The sequence below is a fragment of the Littorina saxatilis genome, linkage group LG1, assembly GCF_037325665.1.
Source record: "Littorina saxatilis isolate snail1 linkage group LG1, US_GU_Lsax_2.0, whole genome shotgun sequence".
NCBI lineage: Eukaryota > Metazoa > Mollusca > Gastropoda > Littorinimorpha > Littorinidae > Littorina > Littorina saxatilis.
This window is the reverse complement of record NC_090245.1, coordinates 243490-269876: the sequence shown is the minus strand read 5'-3', so window position 1 is coordinate 269876 and position 26387 is coordinate 243490. Positions and strand designations below refer to the sequence as shown.

The window sequence follows — 26387 nt, the reverse complement described above, 5'->3', positions numbered from 1 at the left end:
TGAAAGTGTTTTTAAATTGATTTGGAAAAAAAATATTTTGATAATAATTTTTATATATTTAATTTTCAGAGCTTGTTGTTAATCCAAATATAACATATTTATATGTTTTTGGAATCAGCAAATGATGGAGAATAAGATGAACGTAAATTTGGATCGTTTTATAAATTTTTTATTTCTTTTTACAATTTTCAGATTTTTAATGACCAAAGTCATTAATTAATTTTTAAGCCACCAAAGTCCGGGCTTCGTCGAAGATTACTTGACCAAAATTTCAACCAATTTGGTTGAAAAATGAGGGCGTGACAGTGCCGCCTCAACTTTCACGAAAAGCCGGATATGACGTCATCAAAGACATTTATCAAAAAAATGAAAAAAACGTTCGGGGATTTCATACCCAGGAACTCTCATGTCAAATTTCATAAAGATCGGTCCAGTAGTTTAGTCTGAATCGCTCTACACACACACACACACACACACACACACACAGACACACGCACATACACCACGACCCTCGTCTCGATTCCCCCCTCGATGTTAAAACATTTAGTCATAACTTGACTAAATGTAACAAGTCGCGTAAGGCGAAAATACAACATTTAGTCAAGTAGCTGTCGAACTCACAGAATGAAACTGAACGCAATGCCATTTTTCAGCAAGACCGTATACTCGTAGCATCGTCAGTCCACCGCTCATGGCAAAGGCAGTGAAATTGACAAGAAGAGCGGGGTAGTAGTTGCGCTAAGAAGGATAGCACGCTTTTCTGTACCTCTCTTTGTTTTAACTTTCTGAGCGTGTTTTTAATCCAAACATATCATATATATCTATATGTTTTTGGAATCAGGAACCGACAAGGAATAAGATGAAAGTGTTTTTAAATTGATTTCGACAATTTAATTTTGATAATAATTTTTATATATTTAATTTTCAGAGCTTGTTTTTAATCCGAATATAACATATTAGAAGATAAACGTAAATTTGGATCGTTTTATAAATTTTTATTTTTTTTTACAATTTTCAGATTTTTAATGACCAAAGTCATTAATTAATTTTTAAGCCACCAAGCTGAAATGCAATACCGAAGTCCGGGCTTCGTCGAAGATTACTTGACCAAAATTTCAACCAATTTGGTTGAAAAATGAGGGCGTGACAGTGCTGCCTCAACTTTCACGAAAAGCCGGCTGTTCTATCCCACCGCCAATTCCGCCCACCGCCAAGAGTCGTTTTTGTGGTTTATTTCGCATTTAGGTCCGAGGTAACATTCTGAAGTTTTAATACGATCAATCGGACCTATTATCAAGTTAGTGTATCAACTTTTGAACGAACTGCGCCCAGTAGTTTCCCAGCAATAAGCTGTTAAGTCGAGACAGACACACACACACACACACACACACACACACACACACAATTAAAGTCTGCAGAGCCCAAGTACTACCGTACTCGGGGATAACATTACTTTTCAGTAATATTTAAAACGTGAAGGGTACACAATTTCGGGCCTTGCTAGTGGAAGCTGTGGGCACAAGTACTTGTGCCGTTAGCCACTGCTATTCTCAAATGGTTTGTACTAATATGGGCTTGTTGTTCAGTTGGTTTAGTTTCGTTTTTGCCCGAGTCACTTTCACTTCCCGTGACCTCGAAGACAAACATGGGACAAGCGGCCCGGAGTGCTCACAGGGCTTGTCAGAGGCGATTGTGGGCTGATCTGTTCAGCCAGCATGTGTGTTGCTTGACATTATGTAATGCCGACACTTGCTCTTACAGAGCTCTCAGCTCACAGAAAGTGACCAAAGTGAGCAATCCGGCAGAATACTGTGTTAATTTAGTGAGGTAAGTTTCTTTCTCTCTGATCTCGGTCGCTGAGTTTCTTTCGTATCTGTCTGTCTTTTTTTTATCCTTATTGCCAACATTGTCGAGTCGATTATTTGGCATTGATCCCAAATACCCCAACAAAACTGGATCATATTTATTGTGTGTGTCAGCTAGTGTGTGTGTGTGTGTGTGAGTGTGTGTGCATGTGTGTGTGTGTGTGTGTGTGGTGCCTCACCATTACCTGTAAGGATCGGATAGGGTGAGTTCTCATTGCAAAACAATTGTTTTAACTTTAAATTTAACTTGCAGGACTAACTACTATGAGAATGATATAGGGAGTTATTAAGTTCGTATAATTAACCCATACCTTGCAACTTCCCTTCCAACTTGCAGGACTTACGACTATGAGAATTATCTGATTCAGGGAGTAACCCATACCTTCCAACTTGCAGGACTTACGACTATGAGAATTATCTGATTCAGGGAGTAACCCATACCTTCCAACTTGCAGGACTTACGACTATGAGAATTACCTGTGCTGCCTGCTGTTGCCCAAACATGTACAGAGAGCTGTGTTTGCAGTGCGAGCTTTCAACGTGGAAATTGCACAGGTTTGTACATTATCATAAATTACACAGGACTTTTGTACAGTATGATGAATTTACAGGACTTTTGTACAGTATGATGAATTACACAGGACTTTTGTACAGTATATGATGAATTACACAGGACTATTATACAGTATGATGAATTACACAGGACTTTTGTACAGTATCATGAATTACACAGGACTTTTGTACATTATCATAAATTACACAGGACTTTTGTACAGTATCATAAATTACACAGGACTTTTGTACAGTATCATGAATTACACAGGACTTTTATACAGTATCATGAATTACACAGGACTTTTGTACAGTATCATGAATTACACAGGACTTTTGTACAGTATCATGAATTACACAGGACTTTTGTACAGTATGATGAATTACACAGGACTTTTGTACAGTATGATGAATTACACAGGACTTTTGTACAGTACGTATCATGAACTGCACAGGTTTGTAAAGAATCATAAAACCTTGTCTGCATACTTCACAAAGCGGATTGCATCTTTCTTGAATCAATGTAGTTTGTGGATAAATCAAACTTGTAATAGTTCATTTTTAAATATAACCAAATTAAATGTTGATTATTTTCTGCTTGGTCAGTTCATGTGTGTGTGTGTATGTCTGTGTGTGTCTGTATGTGTGTGTGTGTCCTCTGTGTGTGTGTGTGTGTGTGTGTGTGTGTGGTCTCTGTGTGTGTATGTATGTGTGTGTGTATGTGGTGTGTGTGTGGTCTGTGTGTGTGTGTGGTATGTATGTGTCTATGGGTGTGTGTGGGTCTGTGTGTGTGTGGGTCTGTGTGTGTGTGGTCTGTGTGTGTGTGTGGTATGTATGTGTGTGTATGCACTATGTGTCTGTATACATGTGTGTGTGTGGGTCTGTGTGTGTGTGTGATCTGTGTGTGTGTGATCTGTGTGTGTATGTATGTGTGTGTGTGTGGTCTGTGTGTGTGTGTGTGTGTGATCTGTGTGTGTGTGTGGTCTGTGTGTGTGTGTGGTCTGTGTGTGTGTGTGTGTGTGTGTGTGTGATCTGTGTGTGTATGTATGTGTGTGTGTATGGTCTGTATGTATGTGTGTGTGCATGGTCTGTGTGTGTGTGTGTGGTCTGTATGTGTGTGTGTGTGGTCTGTGTGTGTGTGGTCTGTGTGTGTGTGGTCTGTGTGTGTGTGTGTGGTCTGTGTGTGTGTGTGTGGTCTGTATGTGTGTGTGTGTGGTCTGTGTGTGTGTGTGTGTGTGATCTGTGTGTGTATGTATGTGTGTGTGTATGGTCTGTATGTATGTGTGTGTGTGTATGGTCTGTGTGTGTGTGTGTGTGGTCTGTATGTGTGTGTGTGTGGTCTGTGTGTGTGTGGTCTGTGTGTGTGTGTGTGGTCTGTGTGTGTGTGTGTGGTCTGTGTGTGTGTGCAGGTGCGGGACGTGGTGTCGGAGAAAGCAATCGGCGCAATGAGGATGCAATTCTGGAAGGACTTTTTGGGCAGTTTAGGAAAGGTAATGATTACAGGAATCACAAGGAAAAAAAACCTTAATTGTTTTAATTGTTCATACAACTAATGGTTGAGGTGGTTGTTTTAGTGGTTCATACAACTGATGGTTGAGGTGGTTGTTTTAATGGTTCATACAACTAATGGTTGAGGTGGTTGTTTTAATGGTTCATACAACTATTGGTTAAGGTGGTTGTTTTAATGGTTCATACAACTAATGGTTAAGGTGGTTGTTTTAATGGTTCATACAACTGGTGGTTGAGCTGGTTGTTTTAATGGTTCATACAACTAATGGTTGAGGTGGTTGTTTTCATTGTTCATACACCTAATGGTTGAGGTGGTTGTTTTAATGGTTCATACACCTAATGGTTGAGGTGGTTGTTTTAATGGTTCATACAACTAATGGTTTAGGTGGTTGTTTTAAAGGTTCATACAACTGATGGTTGAGGTGGTTGTTTTCATTGTTCATACAACTAATGGTTGAGGTGGTTGTTTTAATGGTTCATACAACTAATGGTTAAGGTGGTTGTTTTAATGGTTCATACAACTAATGGTTTAGGTGGTTGTTTTAATGGTTCATACAACTGATGGTTTAGGTGGTTGTTTCAATAGTTCATACAACTAATGGTTGAGGTGGTTGTTTTAATGGTTCATACAACTAATGGTTAAGGTGGTTGTTTTAATGGTTCATACAACTAATGGTTGAGGTGGTTGTTTTAATGGTTCATACAACTAATGGTTGAGGTGGTTTTAATGGCTCATACAACTAATGGTTGAGGTGGTTGTTTTAATGGTTCATACAACTAATGGTTTAGGTGGTTGTTTTAATGGTTCATACAACTGATGGTTGAGGTGGTTGTTTTAATGGTTCATACAACTAATGGTTGAGGTGGTTGTTTTAATGGTTCATACAACTAATGGTTTAGGTGGTTGTTTTAAAGGTTCATACAACTAATGGTTGAGGTGGTTGTTTTCATTGTTCATACAACTAATGGTTGAGGTGGTTGTTTTAATGGTTCATACAACTAATGGTTGAGGTGGTTGTATTAATGGTTCATACAACTAATGGTTGAGGTGGTTTTAATGGTTCATACAACTAATGGTTGAGGTGGTTGTTTTAATGGTTCATACAACTAATGGTTGAGGTGGTTGTTTTAATGGTTCATACAACTGATGGTTGAGGTGGTTGTTTTAGTGGTTCATACAACTAATGGTTAAGGTGGTTGTTTTAATGGTTCATACAACTGATGGTTAAGGTGGTTGTTTTAGTGGTTCATACAACTGATGGTTGAGGTGGTTGTTTTAATGGTTCATACAACTAATGGTTAAGGTGGTTGTTTTAGTGGTTCATACAACTGATGGTTAAGGTGGTTGTTTTAGTGGTTCATACAACTGATGGTTGAGGTGGTTGTTTTAGTGGTTCATACAACTGATGGTTGAGGTGGTTGTTTTAATGGTTCATACAACTGATGGTTAAGGTGGTTGTTTTAGTGGTTCATACAACTGATGGTTAAGGTGGTTGTTTTAGTGGTTCATACAACTGATGGTTGAGGTGGTTGTTTTAATGGTTCATACAACTAATGGTTGAGGTGGTTGTTTTAATTGTTCATACAACTGATGGTTGAGGTGGTTGTTTTAGTGGTTCATACAACTAATGGTTAAGGTGGTTGTTTTAGTGGTTCATACAACTGATGGTTAAGGTGGTTGTTTTAGTGGTTCATACAACTGATGGTTGAGGTGGTTGTTTTAGTGGTTCATACAACTGATGGTTGAGGTGGTTGTTTTAATGGTTCATACAACTGATGGTTAAGGTGGTTGTTTTAGTGGTTCATACAACTGATGGTTGAGGTGGTTGTTTTAGTGGTTCATACAACTGATGGTTGAGGTGGTTGTTTTAATGGTTCATACAACTAATGGTTGAGGTGGTTGTTTTCATGGTTCATACAACTGATGGTTAAGGTGGTTGTTTTAGTGGTTCATACAACTGATGGTTGAGGTGGTTGTATTAATGGTTCATACAACTAATGGTTGAGGTGGTTTTTTTAATGGTTCATACAACTAATGATTGAGGTGGTTGTTTTCATTGTTCATACAACTAATGGTTAAGGTGGTTGTTTTAATGGTTCATACAACTAATGGTTGAGGTGGTTGTTTTCATGGTTCATACAACTAATGGTTGAGGTGGTTGTTTTAATGGTTCATACAACTAATGGTTGAGGTGGTTGTTTTCATGGTTCATACAACTGATGGTTGAGGTGGTTGTTTTAATGGTTCATACAAATAATGGTTAAGGAAGTGGTTTTAATTGTTCATACAACTGATGGTTGAGGAAGTTGTTTTTAATTGTTTATACAACTGCTGGTTGCCATGGTTTCCTTGCAGGGAGTTCCTCCTCAGACACCAGTGGCTGTAGAACTTTCCGGGGTGAGTAGAGAATGTTGGTTGTCGGTAGATATTGTGCACATGTTTTATCATTGATGATTTGTTAGTCTGCCTGGTGGTATGATAACGGACAGTGTGAATAGTGACTGTTGGTTGTTGGTAGATATTGTGCACATGTTTTATCATTGATGATTTGTTAGTCTGCCTGGTGGTATGATAACGGACAGTGTGAATAGTGACTGTTGCAGTTGTTAGTAGATATTGTGCACATGTTTTATCATTGTGATTTTTTTTTTCCCTCCAGCATCTCCCCACCCACCCCATCCCGCCCCACCTCACCCCCTACCTAGTGCCTAAAATAACGTGTATATATATTTTCTGCGCTTTGTGTCAGCACTGTTTGTGTGTGTGTAAATAGTACTGTTGACACGTTTTTATACGGAAGCCTACTGTGGTTCTTGTGCTTAGGCTGTGTTTTGGACTGTCACTGTATGCCTGCATTATTAGTTGTCAGTAATTATTACATGTGCTGATTGTTCTCTTTGCCTGCGCGCGTATAGTATGTTGGTTATGTTTGGTCATAGTATGTTTGCTTATGTTTGGTCGTTATCTTTGCCTGTGCGTGTATTGTATGTTTGGTCGTTTTCTTTGCCTGTGCATGTATAGTTTGTTGGTTATGTTTGGTCGGTTTCTTTGCCTGTGCGTGTATAGTATGCTTGGTCGATGTATGTATTGTAAAGCGCTAAGAGTAGACATTTTTCTAGAATAGCGCTATAAAAGTTTGCATTATTATTATTATTATTATTGATGATTGGTTAGTCTGCTTGGTGGTATGATAACTAACAGTGTGAATAGTGACTGTTGGTTGTTGGTAGATATTGTGCACATGTTTTATCATTGATGATTGGTTAAGTCTGCATTTTGGTATAATAACTGACAGTGTGTGTATTGATAGATTACTATAGAGTTGTCTGTCCCTGTTTTCAGGCTACGGAGTACTTCAAGCTCCCAAAGAGACATTTCAACAACATCATTGATGCCAGGGTGAGTGCATTACAATAATAATGATACAACAACACCATTGATGCCAGGGAGAGACAGCTGTCAGTATTACAATAATAATGATACAACAACATCATTGATGACAGGGTGAGTGACAGCTGTCAGCATTACAATGATAATGACACAACAACACCATTGATGCCAGGGTGAGTGCATTACAATAATAATGATACAACATCATTGATGCCAGGGTGAGTGACAGCTGTCAGTATTACAATAATAATGATACAACAACGCCATTGATGCCAGGGTGAGTGACAGCTGTCAGTATCAAAATAATAATGATACAACAACACCATTGATGCCAGGGTGAGTGACAGCTGTCAGTATCAAAATAATAATGATACAACAACACCATTGATGCCAGGGTGAGTGACAGCTGTCAGTATTAAAATAATAATGATACAACAACACCATTGATGCAAGGGTGAGTGACAGCTGTCAATATTACAATAATAATGATACAACAACATCATTGATGCAAGGGTGAGTGACAGCTGTCAATATTACAATAATAATGATAATAATAATAATAATAATAAATAACTTTTCTATAGCGCGAGTCCCATCAATTGGCTCCAGGCGCTTTACAAATTCATTATAGAATAAACTAGCACAAATCAACAAGCATACAAAGCATACATTTAACTGAGACATAACACCAAGAACCCAAGCACTAAGCAAAACTTAGCGTACAATGTTAAAAGTACACACACACACACACACACACACACACACACACACACACACACACGCACGCACGCGCACACACAAAGATACCATTGACAAAGAGACCATAAAGCACATGCAGGGTAGAGAGTTCCAAAACAGAATAGGGTTGTGGAGAGTCTACTCAGGCTAAGCAAAGGCTTTACGAAACAGGTATGTTTTGAGTTGTGTTTTGAAGGAGGAAAGGCTGCTGGAATCACGGATAGAACTTGGAAGCGAGTTCCAGACGGTCGGAATCTGGTACCTAAAGGTTCTTTCACCAAAGGTCTTGGTCCTGGTTTTGGGGATGCGAAGGAGTTTTTCAGAGGAGGATCTGAGAGAACGGGATGGCTCGTAGATACTGAGGGAATGGGACAAATAGGGGGGAAGTGATTTCTCAAAACAGCGGTACCCTAACAGAGCGAGCTTGTACTCGATTCTATACTTCATGGGAAGCCAGTGAAGGGTGGTAAGTAGGGGAGTGACATGGTCTTTCTTAGACTTCTGCAGAATGAGCCTTGCAGCACTGTTCTGGACTCTCTGTAAGCGATCAAGTTCTTCAGTGGGGAGGCCGGCAAGCAATGAGTTGCAGTAGTCAAGTCGACTCAGGATCAGAGAGGAGACAAGTTGAACAGTGGCTTGGAGTGTCAGGAATGATCTGACAGAGGAAATCTTGCGCAACTCAAAAAAGGCACATTTACAAACAAAACTAATGTGTTTTTGCATTGTCAGAGCAGAGTCCAGGTACACGCCTAGGTCCTTAACAGCGGTTTGGGAAACAATCTGAGTGTCGCCTATTGTCAGGGAAGTACAGTCAATCTGATTTAAAGCATGCCTTGAGCCTGACAGCATCACCTCAGTTTTTGAGTCATTCAGCTTGAGTTTATTGTCTATCATCCAGTCTTTAACTGACTCAATGCAGCGCTCAGTGTTTTTAACCACTTTTGGAAAATCACTGGGGGGAGCAGAATCCTCTATTTGGGTGTCGTCGGCATACTTGTGGTGTTCGCAGCCATGCCTCGAGATGACGTCAGATAGGTCCTGTGTATATAGTGTAAACAGAACCGGGCCTAGAACAGAGCCCTGAGGTACTCCGTGCTTCAGGGGAACAGGGGATGATTCTTTTTGACCTATTTGTACTCTTTGAAAGCGTTCAGAGAGATATGACACGAACCACTGGAAGGCTTTGTCGGCAATTCCAAACGTGAACTGTAGTCTCTTTAGGAGGACGTCGTGGTCGATGGTGTCAAATGCCGCCGAGAGGTCCAAGAGTGCGAGCACAGACACTTCCTTGTTGTCAGCACTGGTCAGCAGCTTGTCAGTTACGTAAAGAAGAGCGGTTTCTGTGCTATGATTTTTCTTGTATGCGGACTGATGGACGTCCAAAAGATCATTACTCAGCAGATGTTCTTGGAGCTGCGCTAGCACACACTTTTCTAACAGCTTGGTCAGAAAGGGTAAGTTTGAAATGGGTCTATAGTTCTTTAAGCACTCCGTGTCAAGGCCTGGCTTTTTTAGAAGTGGTGTTATGACTGCCTCTTTAAACTGTGCAGGCACAGACCCAGACTGAAGAGAAAGGTTTAAGATTCTCGTTACAACAGGAACAAGGAAATCCAGGCAAGTTTTCATGAGTGACGTGGGAATGGGGTCAAGTGTGCAGGATTTTGGAGCACATTTTGAAATAAGTTCAAAAACAAACTTCTCAGAAACAGGGCTAAACCGTGTAAGGGGGGTCCCTGAAAATGCGGCGAAGGACATTTGTGTTTTGGATGAGTCGAGACCTTTGCGAATGTCAGAGATCTTCTGGTCAAAGAAATTGCTGAAAGTCTCGGGGAGTTCTGATGGGGGAATCAATTTAGAACAACACCATTGATGCCAGGGTGAGTGACAGCTGTCAGCATTACAATAATAATGATACAACAACATCATTGATGCCAGGGTGAGTGACAGCTGTCAGCATTACAATAATAATGATACAACAACATCATTGATGCCAGGGAGAGTGACAGCTGTCAGCATTACAATAATAATGATACAACATCATCATTAATGCCAGGGTGAGTGCATTACAATAATAATGATACAACAACATCATTGATGCAAGGGTGAGTGACAGCTGTCAATATTACAATAATAATGATACAACAACATCATTGATGCCAGGGTGAGAGAGTGTTGATGTTTTGTATGGTTGGCTTTCAGGACCAACAGCTCAACAAGGACGGGTTTAGCACAGTACAGGAGCTGGAGAAATATGCAGAGGTGACCGCTTCCTCCCTTCACTACCTGACGCTGGCCTGTCTGGGTAGGTTGCTATGGTTACTGTGTCTCCTTCACTACCTGACACTGGCCTGTCTGGGTAAGTTGCTATGGTTACTGTATCTTCTTCACTACCTGACACTGGCCTGTCTGGGTAGGTTGCTATGGTTACCGTGTCTCCTTCACTACCTGACGCTGGCCTGTCTGGGTAGGTTGCTATGGTTACTGTGTCTCCTTCACTACCTGACGCTGGCCTGTCTGGGTAGGTTGCTATGGTTACTGTGTCTCCTTCACTACCTGACGCTGGCCTGTCTGGGTAGGTTGCTATGGTTACTGTGTCTCCTTCACTACCTGACGCTGGCCTGTCTGGGTAGGTTGCTATGGTTACTGTGTCTCCTTCACTACCTGACACTGACCTGTCTGGGTAGGTTGCTATGGTTACTGTATCTCCTTCACTACCTGACGCTGGCCTGTCTGGGTAGGTTGCTATGGTTACTGTGTCTCCTTCACTACCTGACGCTGGCCTGTCTGGGTAGGTTGCTATGGTTACTGTGTCTCCTTCACTACCTGATACTGGCCTGTCTGGGTAGGTTGCTATGGTTACTGTGTCTCCTTCACTACCTGACGCTGGCCTGTCTGGGTAGGTTGCTATGGTTACTGTGTCTCCTTCACTACCTGACACTGGCCTGTCTGGGTAGGTTGCTATGGTTACTGTGTCTCCTTCACTACCTGACGCTGGCCTGTCTGGGTAGGTTGCTATGGTTACTGTGTCTCCTTCTCTACCTGACGCTGGCCTGTCTGGGTAAGTTGCTATGGTTACTGTATCTTCTTCACTACCTGACACTGGCCTGTCTGGGTAGGTTGCTATGGTTACTGTGTCTCCTTCACTACCTGACGCTGGCCTGTCTGGGTAGGTTGCTATGGTTACTGTGTCTCCTTCTCTACCTGACGCTGGCCTGTCTGGGTAGGTTGCTATGGTTACTGTGTCTCCTTCACTACCTGACGCTGGCCTGTCTGGGTAGGTTGCTATGGTTACTGTGTCTCCTTCTCTACCTGACGCTGGCCTGTCTGGGTAAGTTGCTATGGTTACTGTATCTTCTTCACTACCTGACACTGGCCTGTCTGGGTAGGTTGCTATGGTTACTGTGTCTCCTTCACTACCTGACGCTGGCCTGTCTGGGTAGGTTGCTATGGTTACTGTGTCTCCTTCTCTACCTGACGCTGGCCTGTCTGGGTAGGTTGCTATGGTTACTGTGTCTCCTTCACTACCTGACGCTGGCCTGTCTGGGTAGGTTGCTATGGTTACTGTGTCTCCTTCACTACCTGACACTGGCCTGTCTGGGTAAGTTGCTATGGTTACTGTATCTTCTTCACTACCTGACACTGGCCAGTCTGGGTAGGTTGCTATGGTTACCGTGTCCCCCTTCACGTGTCCCTCTTCACTACCTGACACTGACCTGTCGGGGTAAGTTGCTATGGTTACTGTATCTCCTTCACTACCTGACACTGGCCTGTCTGGGTAGGTTGCTATGGTTACCCGTGTCCCCCTTCACTACCTGACACTGACCTGTCAGGGTAGGTTGCTATGGTTACTGTATCTCCTTCACTACCTGACACTGGCCTGTCTGGGTAGGTTGCTATGGTTACTGTGTCCCTCTTCACTACCTGACACTGGCTTGTCTGGGTAAGTTGCTATGGTTACTGTGTCCCTCTTCACTACCTGACACTGGCCTGTCTGGGTAGGTTGCTATGGTTACTGTGTCCCTCTTCACTACCTGACACTGGCTTGTCTGGGTAAGTTGCTATGGTTACTGTGTCCCTCTTCACTACCTGACACTGGCCTGTCTGGGTAAGTTGCTATGGTTACTGTGTCCCTCTTCACTACCTGACACTGGCCTGTCTGGGTAAGTTGCTATGGTTACTGTGTCCCTCTTCACTACCTGACTGGCCTGTCTGGGTAAGTTGCTATGGTTACTGTATCTTCTTCACTACCTGACACTGGCCTGTCTGGGTAGGTTGCTATGGTTACTGTGTCTCCTTCACTACCTGACGCTGGCCTGTCTGGGTAGGTTGCTATGGTTACTGTGTCTCCTTCTCTACCTGACGCTGGCCTGTCTGGGTAGGTTGCTATGTTTACTGTGTCTCCTTCACTACCTGACGCTGGCCTGTCTGGGTAGGTTGCTATGGTTACTGTGTCCCTCTTCACTACCTGACACTGGCTTGTCTGGGTAAGTTGCTATGGTTACTGTGTCCCTCTTCACTACCTGACGCTGGCCTGTCTGGGTAGGTTGCTATGGTTACTGTGTCTCCTTCACTACCTGACGCTGGCCTGTCTGGGTAGGTTGCTATGGTTACTGTGTCTCCTTCACTACCTGATACTGGCCTGTCTGGGTAGGTTGCTATGGTTACTGTGTCTCCTTCACTACCTGACGCTGGCCTGTCTGGGTAGGTTGCTATGGTTACTGTGTCTCCTTCACTACCTGACACTGGCCTGTCTGGGTAGGTTGCTATGGTTACTGTGTCCCTCTTCACTACCTGACACTGGCCTGTCTGGGTAGGTTGCTATGGTTACTGTGTCTCCTTCTCTACCTGACGCTGGCCTGTCTGGGTAAGTTGCTATGGTTACTGTATCTTCTTCACTACCTGACACTGGCCTGTCTGGGTAGGTTGCTATGGTTACTGTGTCTCCTTCTCTACCTGACGCTGGCCTGTCTGGGTAGGTTGCTATGGTTACTGTGTCTCCTTCTCTACCTGACGCTGGCCTGTCTGGGTAGGTTGCTATGGTTACTGTGTCTCCTTCACTACCTGACGCTGGCCTGTCTGGGTAGGTTGCTATGGTTACTGTGTCTCCTTCTCTACCTGACGCTGGCCTGTCTGGGTAAGTTGCTATGGTTACTGTATCTTCTTCACTACCTGACACTGGCCTGTCTGGGTAGGTTGCTATGGTTACTGTGTCTCCTTCACTACCTGACGCTGGCCTGTCTGGGTAGGTTGCTATGGTTACTGTGTCTCCTTCTCTACCTGACGCTGGCCTGTCTGGGTAGGTTGCTATGGTTACTGTGTCTCCTTCACTACCTGACGCTGGCCTGTCTGGGTAGGTTGCTATGGTTACTGTGTCTCCTTCACTACCTGACACTGGCCTGTCTGGGTAAGTTGCTATGGTTACTGTATCTTCTTCACTACCTGACGCTGGCCTGTCTGGGTAGGTTGCTATGGTTACCGTGTCCCCCTTCACGTGTCCCTCTTCACTACCTGACACTGACCTGTCGGGGTAAGTTGCTATGGTTACTGTATCTCCTTCACTACCTGACACTGGCCTGTCTGGGTAGGTTGCTATGGTTACCGTGTCCCCCTTCACTACCTGACACTGACCTGTCAGGGTAGGTTGCTATGGTTACTGTATCTCCTTCACTACCTGACACTTGCCTGTCTGGGTAGGTTGCTATGGTTACTGTGTCCCTCTTCACTACCTGACACTGGCTTGTCTGGGTAAGTTGCTATGGTTACTGTGTCCCTCTTCACTACCTGACACTGGCCTGTCTGGGTAGGTTGCTATGGTTACTGTGTCCCTCTTCACTACCTGACACTGGCTTGTCTGGGTAAGTTGCTATGGTTACTGTGTCCCTCTTCACTACCTGACACTGGCCTGTCTGGGTAAGTTGCTATGGTTACTGTGTCCCTCTTCACTACCTGACACTGGCCTGTCTGGGTAAGTTGCTATGGTTACTGTGTCCCTCTTCACTACCTGACTGGCCTGTCTGGGTAAGTTGCTATGGTTACTGTGTCCCTCTTCACTACCTGACTGGCCTGTCTGGGTAAGTTGCTATGGTTACTGTGTCCCTCTTCACTACGTGACACTGGCCTGTCTGGGTAAGTTGCTATGGTTACTGTGTCCCTCTTCACTATGTGACACTGACCTGTCGGGGTAAGTTGCTATGGTTACAGGGATGGCCAAAACTCACAACTAGCCAGCTGGGCGAGTAACTTCACAAAAGTCACCGGCCTGCCAGGAATGTTGCTGGACAGGCCACACCAAACAATATAATGATGCAAAAGTAGGAATGACTGTCACATTTATTTGTACACACAAATTAACGGTGATACGATCGGCTGTGGTCAGTGATGAATGGGCTTTACCAGCTGGCTTTTTTGCCCTGTACTTTGCCACTTAGTCACTCAAATTGTTTCGCGCAATTTGATATTTTACAAATTGAGCAATGTTCAAAAAAAGCTGTACTTTTCTCTTTTTGTGTTCTTGAACCAAATAGAAACCAACTGTCATTTCCCTGTCAAACTCTCAATGTGTGTGTGTGGGGTGGTGGTGTTTGTGTGGGTCTGTGTGGGTCTGTGTGTGTGTGGGTTTGATTGTGTGTGTGTGTGTCTGTGGGTCTGTGTGTGTGTGGGTTTGATCGTGTGTGTGTGTCTGTGTGTGTGTGTGTGTGTGTGTGTGTGTGTGTGTGGGTTTGATCGTGTGTGTGTGTCTGTGTGTGTGTGTGCAGGAATCCAAAACGTACATGCAGACCACGCAGCAAGTCATATCGGCAAGGCTCAGGGGCTGACAACTGTGCTGCGAGCTATTCCGCATCACGCTCAGCGCCGACGTGTTTACCTCCCTTTGGATCTTATTCTGAAAGTACGTATAGTAGCTGTTAGAGCTCTTTACCCGTTAGGTTGGTGTTAACATCAGGAGGTGTGCGTGTTTCAGGACCAGTCATAGGGTGTGTCCATATATTACCAGCACCGGTCATAGGGTGTGTCTATATATTACCAGTACCGGTCATAGGGTGTGTATATATTACCAGCACCGGTCATAGGGTGTGTCCATGTATTACTAGCACCGGTCATAGGGTGTGTCCATGTATTACCAGCACCGGTCATAGGGTGTGTCCATGTATTACCAGCACCGGTCATAGGGTGTGTCCACATATTACCAGCACCGGTCATAGAGTGTGTCCATGTAATACCAGCACGAAAGGTTAACATCAGGAAGTGTGTGTGTTGCAGCACAAGCTGTCTCAGGAAGATGTGATGCGGGGACGCAGTGATCAGAGTGTGCTGGATGCTGTGTTCGACTTGGCTTCCACCGCTAACACCCATCTCAACACTGTACGTTCACTTCTCTGACAGCACTGTATTCCACCGCTAACACCCATCTCAACACTGTACGTTCACTTCTCTGACAGCACTGTATTCCACCGCTAACACCCATCTCAACACTGTACGTTCACTTCTCTGACAGCATTCTATTCCACCGCTAACACCCATCTCAACACTGTACGTTCACTTCTCTGACAGCACTGTATTCCACAGCTAACACCCATCTCAACACGGTTCGTTCACTTCTTTGACAGCACTCTATTCCACCGCTAGCACCCATCTCAACACTGTACGTTCACTTCTCTGACAGCACTGTATTCTACAGCTAACACCCATCTCAACACGGTTCGTTCACTTCTTTGACAGCACTGTATTCCACCGCTAACACCCATCTCAACACCGTACGTTCACTTCTCTGACAGCACTGTATTCCACCGCTAAAACCCATCTCAACACCGTACGTTCACTTCTCTGACAGCATTGTATTCCACCGCTAACACCCATCTCAACACCGTACGTTCACTTCTTTGAAGCACTGTATTCCACCGCTAACACCCATCTCAACACCGTACGTTCACTTCTCTGACAGCACTGTATTCCACCACTAACACCCATCTCAACACCGTACGTTCACTTCTCTGACAGCACTGTATTCCACCGCTAACACCCATCTCAACACGGTTCGTTCACTTCTTTGACAGCACTGTATTCCACCGCTAACACCCATCTCAACACCGTTCGTTCACTTTTCTGACAGCACTGTATTCCACCGCTAACACCCATCTCAACACCGTACGTTCACTTCTCTGACAGCACTGTATTCCACCGCTAACACCCATCTCAACACCGTACGTTCACTTCTCTGACAGCACTGTATTCCACCGCTAACACCCATCAACACGGTTCGTTCACTTCTCTGACAGCACTGTATTCCACCGCTAACACCCATCTCAACACCGTACGTTCACTTCTCTGACAGCACTGTATTCCACCGCTAACACCCATCTCAACACCGTACGTTCACTTCTCTGACAGCACTGTATTCCACCGCTAACACCCATCTCAACACCGTACGTTCACTTCTCTGACAGCACTGTATTCCACCGCTAACACCCATCTCAACACTGTACGTTCACTTCTCTGACAGCACTGTATCCCACCGCTAACACCCATCTCAACACCGTACGTTCACTTCTCTGACAGCACTGTATTCCACCGCTAACACCCATCTCAACACTGTACGTTCACTTCTCTGACAGCACTGTATTCCACCACTAACACCCATCTCAACACCGTACGTTCACTTCTCTGACAGCACTGTATTCCACCGCTAACACCCATCTCAACACTGTACGTTCACTTCTCTGACAGCACTGTATCCCACCGCTAACACCCATCTCAACACCGTACGTTCACTTCTCTGACAGCACTGTATTCGAGTCTTTTTTTATTTTATTTTTTATTTTTTGTGTGTGGAGTATTTTTTTCTTTTTACATGTATATGCCGTACATTACAGGACATCACCTAAACAAGGGGACAAAAACATGAAACAGTCATTTCTTCCAGTCTTAAAACACTTAAAAGAAAAGGCACATGCTGGAAAGTGACTGATCTGGCAAATATGATGGCAGCTATGCGTATTTGTAGACTTGAAGAAAAGCGACGCATACGTTTACGTGTGACGTCACATACAAGAGGAATCCTACGAACAGCAGACGACGGACTAGAATAGAACATGCACATAACACAGAAGGCCTGCACAGCACACTCACACACAGTAATACAGCACACCGTCTTGTACCTCCTTCTGCCCTGCCGAAGTCGGGGTATCCTTTTTAATCCATCGAATCTCACAACATTTAATATCCACAGCCATATGTGTCTTCTGCCTCCGAACACACACGCTACAGAGCTCGACTCAATGTGCGCAGTTTCGTATAAAAATTATCTTCCAATTTCCCCACTGTGTTTTATAAAATAATCATATTATGAAAGCACATACATTCTTATCTTAGTTTTTATGTATTCATTGTTAGCAAACATCGGCATTATTCATGTTTTATTTTAAACGCAATCATTGTTATTTATAGATCACAGGCACTCGATGTAAAGTAGGTCACACACGTGTAAATGTTGTGCCCAGTTTTTGTTTCTGTCTCTGTTATCATTTTAGTTAGCAGGTCTAGTTGAGCACGTATTGTGTATCATGTACCCTCTACTAGTCATTGTGCATTCTAGTTAATGGACTGATGATGTCATATGTATGGAGTCGACGCACGTGCGAGGATATGTATGTGTGGGTGGGGGGGGGGGGGGGGGGGGGGGGCGCGGGAGATGGAAACTTGCTGTATGTTATGTAATGTATATATTGTGTGTGATACGTGGAAAATGTGATACTATTTATTTGCATGTGTGATACAAGGACAAAGTGATATCTGTAGGCCTAGGCCTATACTAGTGATTACTGTGGGTGATACATGAAATGTGATATGAATGCTGTTTTTATATGTTATACTCTTACTTTCTGCCTATGTCTTAATCCCAAGCGCGAGACAAATTCTTCTATGTGAAAATTGAAGCCAATAAAATTTGAGTTGAGTTGAGTTGAAAGCAACGGGATCACTTTAACTTCTGACACTTTTTGGGACCTGAATTGTAATTACTAAAGTAAGGCTCCCTGTCGGTGATTGTGCATACTTTTGCACCACCAAAATGATGGAAAAAAACATGTTTGATGGCTTGTTGCCATACCAGCATATTTCGGGTGGTTTACGGGGAGCATATCGCCTTATGTCACAGCTTTCCTTCTTTGCCACTACAATTTGACAATTTGATGATTTAATGAACAAAGGCCGTCGGCCCATTTCATGGGGATTACGAAGAACATGGCAACAATAATGGCAAGAACAACGAAAACATAATTCGCAGAACAATAATAGCGGGTTACATCTTGACCAACCTGGGCTTTGCGGGCTTGGTCAATAAGAAGAGCAGCAGACGATATGCTCCCCTCGGGCCTCTGTCAATAAGAAGAAACAGCAGACGGTATGGTCCCCTCGGGCCTCTGTCAATAAGAAGAAACAGCAGACGATATGGTCCCCTCGGGCCTCTGTCAATAAGAAGAAACAGCAGACGATATGGTCCCCTCGGGCCTCTGTCAATAAGAAGAAACAGCAGACGATATGGTCCCCTCGGGCCTCTGTCAATAAGAAGAAACAGCAGACGATATGGTCCCCTCGGGCCTCTGTCAATAAGAAGAAACAGCAGACGATATGGTCCCCTCGGGGCTTTTTTTTTTTTTTTTTTTTTTTTTTTTCTTCTTTTTTTTTGGACCTCAGTTGCATGCAGGATGCTTCAACCCATATTTTTTGCCCGATTTTTTATTTTTTTATTTTTTTTTATTTTTTTTTATTTTTGTTTTAAGGCGGGGAGCATCCTTCTTCCTTGGTCTTTTTCTGTATAACATAATCAACTTTATATTATACAAAACATAAACTTCTGTCTAATGTTTAACTCTAATTCCAATAAAATACGTAAGTCTAACTTCTTCCCATACTTAAATTTTCCTATGGTCATTTTTGTTATCAAAATACAATAATTTATAAAGTAAATTTGATCGTTTTTTAAATTTTCATTCCAAAAACCAAATAATATATCTGTTTCATTCAAAGTTATATTATAATAAATTTGCTTAAAAATAAAGTCTTTACATAGTTTCCAGACGTTCCTCACCTCTTGACAATGAAAAAAGAAGTGCTCAAGTGTATCCAGTTCATTACAAACTTCACAATTATTAGTTTGACATAAACCCATCTTGTTTAGTAAAATATTCGTTGGGTAAATTCTGTGTAAAATTTTCCAATGAAGCAGACGCAGTCGTTCTTCTTTTGTACAATTAACAGCTAACAGCCAGTGTCTTGATTCCAGAACAACATTATGCTTTCTTTGCCAAAAAGAACAGGCGCTCGGAGTTTGTACCTCGAAATTAACCAAAACAGTTCTTATTTCCCTTGGTGTAATATTACCAATACGAGTCAAACCCTGCAACAGAACATATCGGTATGGCAATGCGTTAATCAGTTTTGTTTTAAGTGCTGTACATAACGCATTATACTCAAATTGTCTGGCTGGTTTATAAGCAACCTTTTGACATAATTCTTCAAATGAAATCATGTCACCGATTTCATTCATGACATCCATTCAAGAAGAAACAGCAGACGGTATGGTCCCCTCGGGCCTCTGTCAATAAGAAGAAACAGCAGACGATATGGTCCCCTCGGGCCTCTGTCAATAAGAAGAAACAGCAGACGATATGGTCCCCTCGGGCCTCTGTCAATAAGAAGAAACAGCAGACGATATGGTCCCCTCGGGCCTCTGTCAATAAGAAGAAACAGCAGACGGTATGGTCCCCTCGGGCCTCTGTCAATAAGAAGAAACAGCAGACGATATGGTCCCCTCGGGCCTCTGTCAATAAGAAGAAACAGCAGACGGTATGGTCCCCTCGGGCCTCTGTCAATAAGAAGAAACAGCAGACGATATGGTCCCCTCGGGCCTCTGTCAATAAGAAGAAACAGCAGACGGTATGGTCCCCTCGGGCCTCTGTCAATAAGAAGAAACAGCAGACGATATGGTCCCCTCGGGCCTCTGTCAATAAGAAGAAACAGCAGACGATATGGTCCCCTCGGGCCTCTGTCAATAAGAAGAAACAGCAGACGATATGGTCCCCTCGGGCCTCTGTCAATAATAAGAAACAGCAGACGATATGCTCCCCTCGGGCCTCTGTCAATAAGAAGAAACAGCAGACGGTATGGTCCCCTCGGGCCTCTGTCAATAAGAAGAAACAGCAGACGATATGGTCCCCTCGGGCCTCTGTCAATAAGAAGAAACAGCAGACGTTATGGTCCCCTCGGGCCTCTGTCAATAAGAAGAAACAGCAGACGGTATGGTCCCCTCGGGCCTCTGTCAATAAGAAGAAACAGCAGACGATATGGTCCCCTCGGGCCTCTGTCAATAAGAAGAAACAGCAGACGATATGGTCCCCTCGGGCCTCTGTCAATAAGAAGAAACAGCAGACGATATGGTCCCCTCGGGCCTCTGTCAATAAGAAGAAACAGCAGACGATATGGTCCCCTTGGGCCTCTGTCAATAAGAAGAAACAGCAGACGGTATGGTCCCCTCGGGCCTCTGTCAATAAGAAGAAACAGCAGACGGTATGGTCCCCTCCGGCCTCTGTCAATAAAGAAGAAACAGCAGACGATATGGTCCCCTCGGGCCTCTGTCAATAAGAAAAAACAGCAGACGATATGGTCCCCTCGGGCCTCTGTCAATAAGAAGAAACAGCAGACGATATGGTCCCCTCGGGCCTCTGTCAATAAGAAGAAACAGCAGACGATATGGTCCCCTCGGGCCTCTGTCAATAAGAAGAAACAGCAGACGGTATGGTCCCCTCGGGCCTCTGTCAATAAGAAGAAACAGCAGACGGTATGCTCCCCTCGGGCCTCTGTCAATAAAGAAGAAACAGCAGACGATATGGTCCCCTCGGGCCTCTGTCAATAAGAAGAAACAGCAGACGGTATGGTCCCCTCGGGCCTCTGTCAATAAGAAGAAACAGCAGACGGTATGGTCCCCTCGGGCCTCTGTCAATAAGAAGAAACAGCAGACGGTATGCTCCCCTCGGGCCTCTGTCAATAAAGAAGAAACAGCAGACGGTATGGTCCCCTCGGGTCTCTGTCAATAAGAAGAAACAGCAGACGGTATGCTCCCCTCGGGCCTCTGTCAATAAAGAAGAAACAGCAGACGATATGCTCCCCCTCTGTCGATGTTTCTTCTTTATTGACAGAGGGGGAGCATATCGTCTGCTGTTTCTTCTTTATTGACAGAGACCCGAGGGGAGCATATCGTCTGCTGTTTCTTCTTTATTGACAGAGGGCCGAGGGGAGCATATTGTCTGCTGTTTCTTCTTTATTGACAGAGGCCCGAGGGGAGCATATTGTCTGCTGTTTCTTCTTTTTTGACAGAGGCCCGAGGGGAGCATATCGTCTGCTGTTTCTTCTTTATTGACAGAGACCCGAGGGGAGCATATCGTCTGCTGTTTCATCTCATTGACAGAGGCCCGAGGGGAGCATATCGTCTGCTGTTTCTTCTTATTGACACGATATGCTCCCCCTCTGTCAATAAAGAAGAAACAGCAGACGATATGCTCCGCTCGGGTCTCTGTCAATAAGATGAAACAGCAGACGATATGCTCCCCTTGGGCCTCTGTCAATAAAGAAGAAACAGAAGATGATATGCTCCCCTCGGGCCTCTGTCAATAAGATGAAAACAGAAGACGATATGCTCCCCTCGGGCCTCTGTCAATAAAGAAGAAACAGCAGACGATATGGTCCCCTCGGGCCTCTGTCAATAAGAAGAAACAGCAGACGATATGCTCCCTCTGTCAATAAAGAAGAAACAGCAGACGATATGCTCCCCCTCTGTCAATAAAGATGAAACAGCAGACGATATGCTCCCCTCGGGTCTCTGTCAATAAGATGAAACAGCAGACGATATGCTCCCCTTGGGCCTCTGTCAATAAAGAAGAAACAGAAGATGATATGCTCCCCTCGGGCCTCTGTCAATAAGATGAAAACAGAAGACGATATGCTCCCCTCGGGCCTCTGTCAATAAAGAAGAAACAGCAGACGATATGGTCCCCTCGGGCCTCTGTCAATAAGATGAAACAGAAGACGATATGCTCCCCTCGGGCCTCTGTCAATAAGATGAAACAGAAGACGATATGCTCCCCCTCTGTCAATAAAGAAGAAACAGCAGACGATATGCTCCCCTCGGGCCTCTGTCAATAAGATGAAACAGCAGACAATATGCTCCCCTCGGGCCTCTGTCAATAAGATGAAACAGCAGACGATATGCTCCCCTCGGGCCTCTGTCAATAAAGAAGAAACAGAAGATGATATGCTCCCCTCGGGCCTCTGTCAATAAGATGAAAACAGAAGATGATATGCTCCCCTCGGGCCTCTGTCAATAAGATGAAACAGAAGACGATATGCTCCCCTCGGGCCTCTGTCAATAAGATGAAACAGAAGACGATATGCTCCCCTCGGGCCTCCGTCAATAAGATGAAACAGAAGACGATATGCTCCCCTCGGGCTTCTGTCAATTAGATGAAACAGAAGACGATATGCTCCGCCTCAGACCAGCAAAAACGCTTTTCCGTGGAATAATGTGTGGAGATTTTTATGCAGCATTTTGTGCTTTCACTTTTACTTGGGAATAACTTGTTACAAGGTGATACCGGTCAACAGGGGGAATAACTTGTTACAAGGTGATACCGGTCAACAGGGGGAATAACTTGTTACAAGGTGATACCGGTCAACAGGGGGAATAACTTGTTACAAGGTGATACCGGTCAACAGGGGGAATAACTTGTTACAAGGTGATACCGGTCAACAGGGGGAATAACTTGTTACAAGGTGATACCGGTCAACAGGGGGAATAACTTGTTACAAGGTGATACCGGTCAACAGGTACAAGGTGATACCGGTCAACAGGTACAAGGTGATACCAGTCAACAGGTACAAGGTGATACCGGTCAACAGGTACAAGGTGATACCGGTCAACAGGTACAAGGTGATACCGGTCAATAGGTACAAGGTGATACCGGTCAACAGGGTGCAGGAGTTCAAGTTGAGAAAAAAAGTTGCGCCTTATAGTCCGGAAAGTACAGTAATGCTTCCCGCCCCCCCTCCAAAATGGCTTGATCAAGTTAAGCATGTGGATCAATCAGGAAGCGCGTGGTCATTCACCTTGACTTGTACAATTATGGCAGCTGTATATTTTGAGCATAGGAGTTTTTTGTGTGCAGGCAAGGTCTTTCACAGGGGATGTACCACGAGAGGCACATGTAGCTTTTCTTAACGCCGTAAGTTCTTTCTTATTTGCCTTTTATCTCTTGGTGCGTTAATTTGTGTCAGTTGTGTGTTCATAGCTGGGGATGTGTGTTTGTGTCAGTTGGTTGTTCATAGCTAGGGATGTGTGTTTGTGTCAGTTGTGTGTTCATAGCTAGGGATGTGTGTTTGTGTCAGTTGTGTGTTCATAGCTGGGGATGTGTGTTTGTGTCAGTTGTGACTTAATAGCTGGGGATGTGTGTTTGTGTCAGTTGTGAGTTCATAGCTGGGGATGTGTGCCTGTGTCAGTTAATTGTGTGTTCATAGCTGGGGATGTGTGTTTGTATCAGTTGAGTGTTCATAGCTAGGGATGTGTGTTTGTGTCAGTTGTGTGTTCATAACTGGGGATGTGTCAGTTGTGTGTTCATAGCTGGGGATGTGAGTTTGTGTCAGTTGGGTGTTCATAGCTGGGGATGTGTGTTTGTATCAGTTGAGTGTTCATAGCTAGGGATGTGTGTTTGTGTCAGTTGTGTGTTCATAGCTGGGGATGTGAGTTTGTGTCAGTTGGGTGTTCATAGCTGGGGATGTGTGTTTGTGTCAGTTGATTGTTCATAGCTAGGGATGTGTGTTTGTGTCAGTTGTGTGTTCATAGCTGGGGATGTGTGTTTGTGTCAGTTGTGTGTTCATAGCTGGGGATGTGTCAGTTGTGTGTTCATAGCTGGGGATGTGTGTTTGTATCAGTTGTGTGTTCATAGCTAGGGATGTGTGTTTGTGTCACTTGTGTTCATAGCAAGGGATGTGTGTTTGTGTCACTTGTGTGTTCATAGCTGGGGATGTGTGTTTGTGTCAGTTGTATGTTCATAGCTGGGGATGTGTCAGTTGTGTGTTCATAGCTGGGGATGTGTGTTTGTGTCAGTTGTATGTTCATAGCTGGGGATGTGAGTTTGTGTCAGTTGTGTGTTCATAGCTGTGGATGTGTGTTTGTGTCAGTTGTGTGTTCATAGCTGGGGATGTGTGTTTGTGTCAGTTGTGTGTTCATAGCTGGGGATGTGTCAGTTGTGTGTTCATAGCTGGGGATGTGTGTTTTTGTCAGTTGTGTGTTCATAGCTGGGGATGTGTCAGTTGTGTGTTCATAGCTGGGGATGTGTGTTTGTGTCAGTTGTGAGTTCATAGCTAGGGATGTGTGTTTCTGTCAGTTGTGTGTTCATAGCTAGGGATGTGTGTTTGTGTCAGTTGTGTGTTCATAGCTAGGGATGTGTGTTTGTGTCAGTTGTGTGTTCATAGCTAGGGATGTGTGTTTCTGTCAGTTGTGTGTTCATAGCTAGGGATGTGTGTTTGTGTCAGTTGTGTGTTCATAGCTAGGGATGTGTGTTTGTGTCAGTTGTGTGTTCATAGCTAGGGATGTGTGTTTGTGTCAGTTGTGTGTTCATAGCTAGGGGTTTGTGTCAGTTGTGACTTAATAGCTGGGGATGTGTGTTTGTGTCAATTGTGTGTTCATAGCTGGGGATGTGTGTTTGTGTCAGTTGTGTGTTCATAGCTAGGGATGTGTGTTTGTGTCAGTTGTGTGTTCATAGCTGGGGATGTGTCAGTTGTGTGTTTCATTGCTGGGGATGTGTGTTTGTGTCAGTTGTGAGTTCATAGCTGGGGATGTGTCAGTTGTGTGTTCAGTCATAGCTGGGGATGTGAGTTTGTGTCAGTTGGGTGTTCATAGCTGGGGATGTGTGTTTGTGTCAGTTGATTGTTCATAGCTAGGGATGTGTGTTTGTGTCAGTTGTGTGTTCATAGCTGGGGATGTGTGTTTGTGTCAGTTGTGTGTTCATAGCTGGGGATGTGTCAGTTGTGTGTTCATAGCTGGGGATGTGTGTTTGTGTCAGTTGTGTGTTCATAGCTAGGGATGTGTGTTTGTGTCAGTTGTGTGTTCATAGCTAGGGATGTGTGTTTGTGTCAGTTGTGATTTCATAGCTGGGGATGTGTCAATTGTGTGTTCATTGCTGGGGATGTGTGTTTGTGTCAGTTGTGTGTTCATAGCTGGGGGTTTGTGTCATTTGTATGTTCATAGCTAGGGATGTGTGTTTGTGTCAGTTGTGTGTTCATAGCTGGGGATGTGTCAGTTGTGTGTTCATAGCTAGGGATGTGTGTTTGTGTCAGTTGGGTGTTCATAGCTGTGGATGTGTACGTGTTTGTGTCAGTTGTTAGTTTATAGCTGGGGATGTGTCATTTGTATGTTCATAGCTAGGGATGTGTGTTTGTGTCAGTTGTGTGTTCATAGCTGGGGATGTGTCAGTTGTGTGTTCATAGCTAAGGATGTGTGTTTGTGTCAGTTGGGTGTTCATAGCTGTGGATGTGTGTTTGTGTCAGTTGTTAGTTTATCAATCAATATGAGTTGTGTGTTTATAGCTGGGGATGTGTGTTTGTGTCAGTTGTGACTTAATAGCTAGGGATGTGTGTTTGTGTCAGTTGGGTGTTCATAGCTGTGGATTCATCGTAATGTTTCAGTTGCCATGTGATCTGTACCTTCAGAGACTGCAGGCTGCCAACTTTAACGTTTTTGATCCCAAGCTGCAAGTAAGAGTCCCATCTCTGCCACTACGTCTGTGGTTACAGAAAATAAAAAAGAAATATTGAACCATGAACCTTGTCAATGAGTCAGCATGTTAAGGGATGTAACTGTGTTCTGGTTTCTTACTGTTGACACTCCCACTCTTTTTTCCTTGTATTTTATTACATGTGCACACACACACACACAGACATTCATACATACACACACACTGTACATACATACACACACACACACAAAGACATACACACACACACAGACATACATACACACAAACACACACAAAGATATATACATATACACAAAGACATACATACATACACTATTCAAAAAAAGTTAAGGATCACTTTTTTACAAGCACGCCACACAAAACGGACAAGACCGAATTCTTTCATTTAAACATTTTTTATATAATTGAACAACCAAGGAGTAATGACAAACAAAGCAAAGATTGAACAAGGCAGCGACAATTTAGCTAGAGTGTGTCAAACGTGACAACTCGAAAATGGAATTCACAACAATGTGAATCGGTGTCAAT

At 43.9% G+C, this 26387-nt stretch overlaps 2 protein-coding genes across 2 annotated transcripts in view; one reads left to right on the top strand and one right to left on the bottom strand.

The window, feature by feature from the left end:
• Window positions 1-26387, bottom strand: part of LOC138958861 (uncharacterized) — a 316763-nt gene that overhangs the window by 153792 nt on the left and 136584 nt on the right. The gene's annotated exons all lie outside the window — the stretch shown is intronic.
• Window positions 1599-25925, top strand: LOC138958881 (NADH dehydrogenase (ubiquinone) complex I, assembly factor 6-like). Its single transcript, XM_070330202.1, has 10 exons — window positions 1599-1827; window positions 2321-2420; window positions 3827-3907; window positions 6283-6324; window positions 7270-7326; window positions 10255-10357; window positions 14811-14944; window positions 15316-15417; window positions 23271-23327; window positions 25789-25925. Exons 1-10 carry the CDS (start codon window positions 1646-1648, stop codon window positions 25915-25917), a joined length of 987 nt encoding a protein of 328 aa, XP_070186303.1. The 5' UTR covers window positions 1599-1645; the 3' UTR covers window positions 25918-25925.

Coding starts and splice junctions, on each gene's coding strand:
- LOC138958881 (XM_070330202.1), top strand. CDS start 1,646: ATGGGACAAGCGGCCCGGAGTGCTCACAGGGCTTGTCAGAGGCGATTG. Junction 2,421..3,826: donor TCAACGTGGAAATTGCACAG/GTTTGTACATTA, acceptor GTGTGTGTGCAG/GTGCGGGACGTGGTGTCGGA. Junction 15,418..23,270: donor CTAACACCCATCTCAACACT/GTACGTTCACTT, acceptor TTTTGTGTGCAG/GCAAGGTCTTTCACAGGGGA.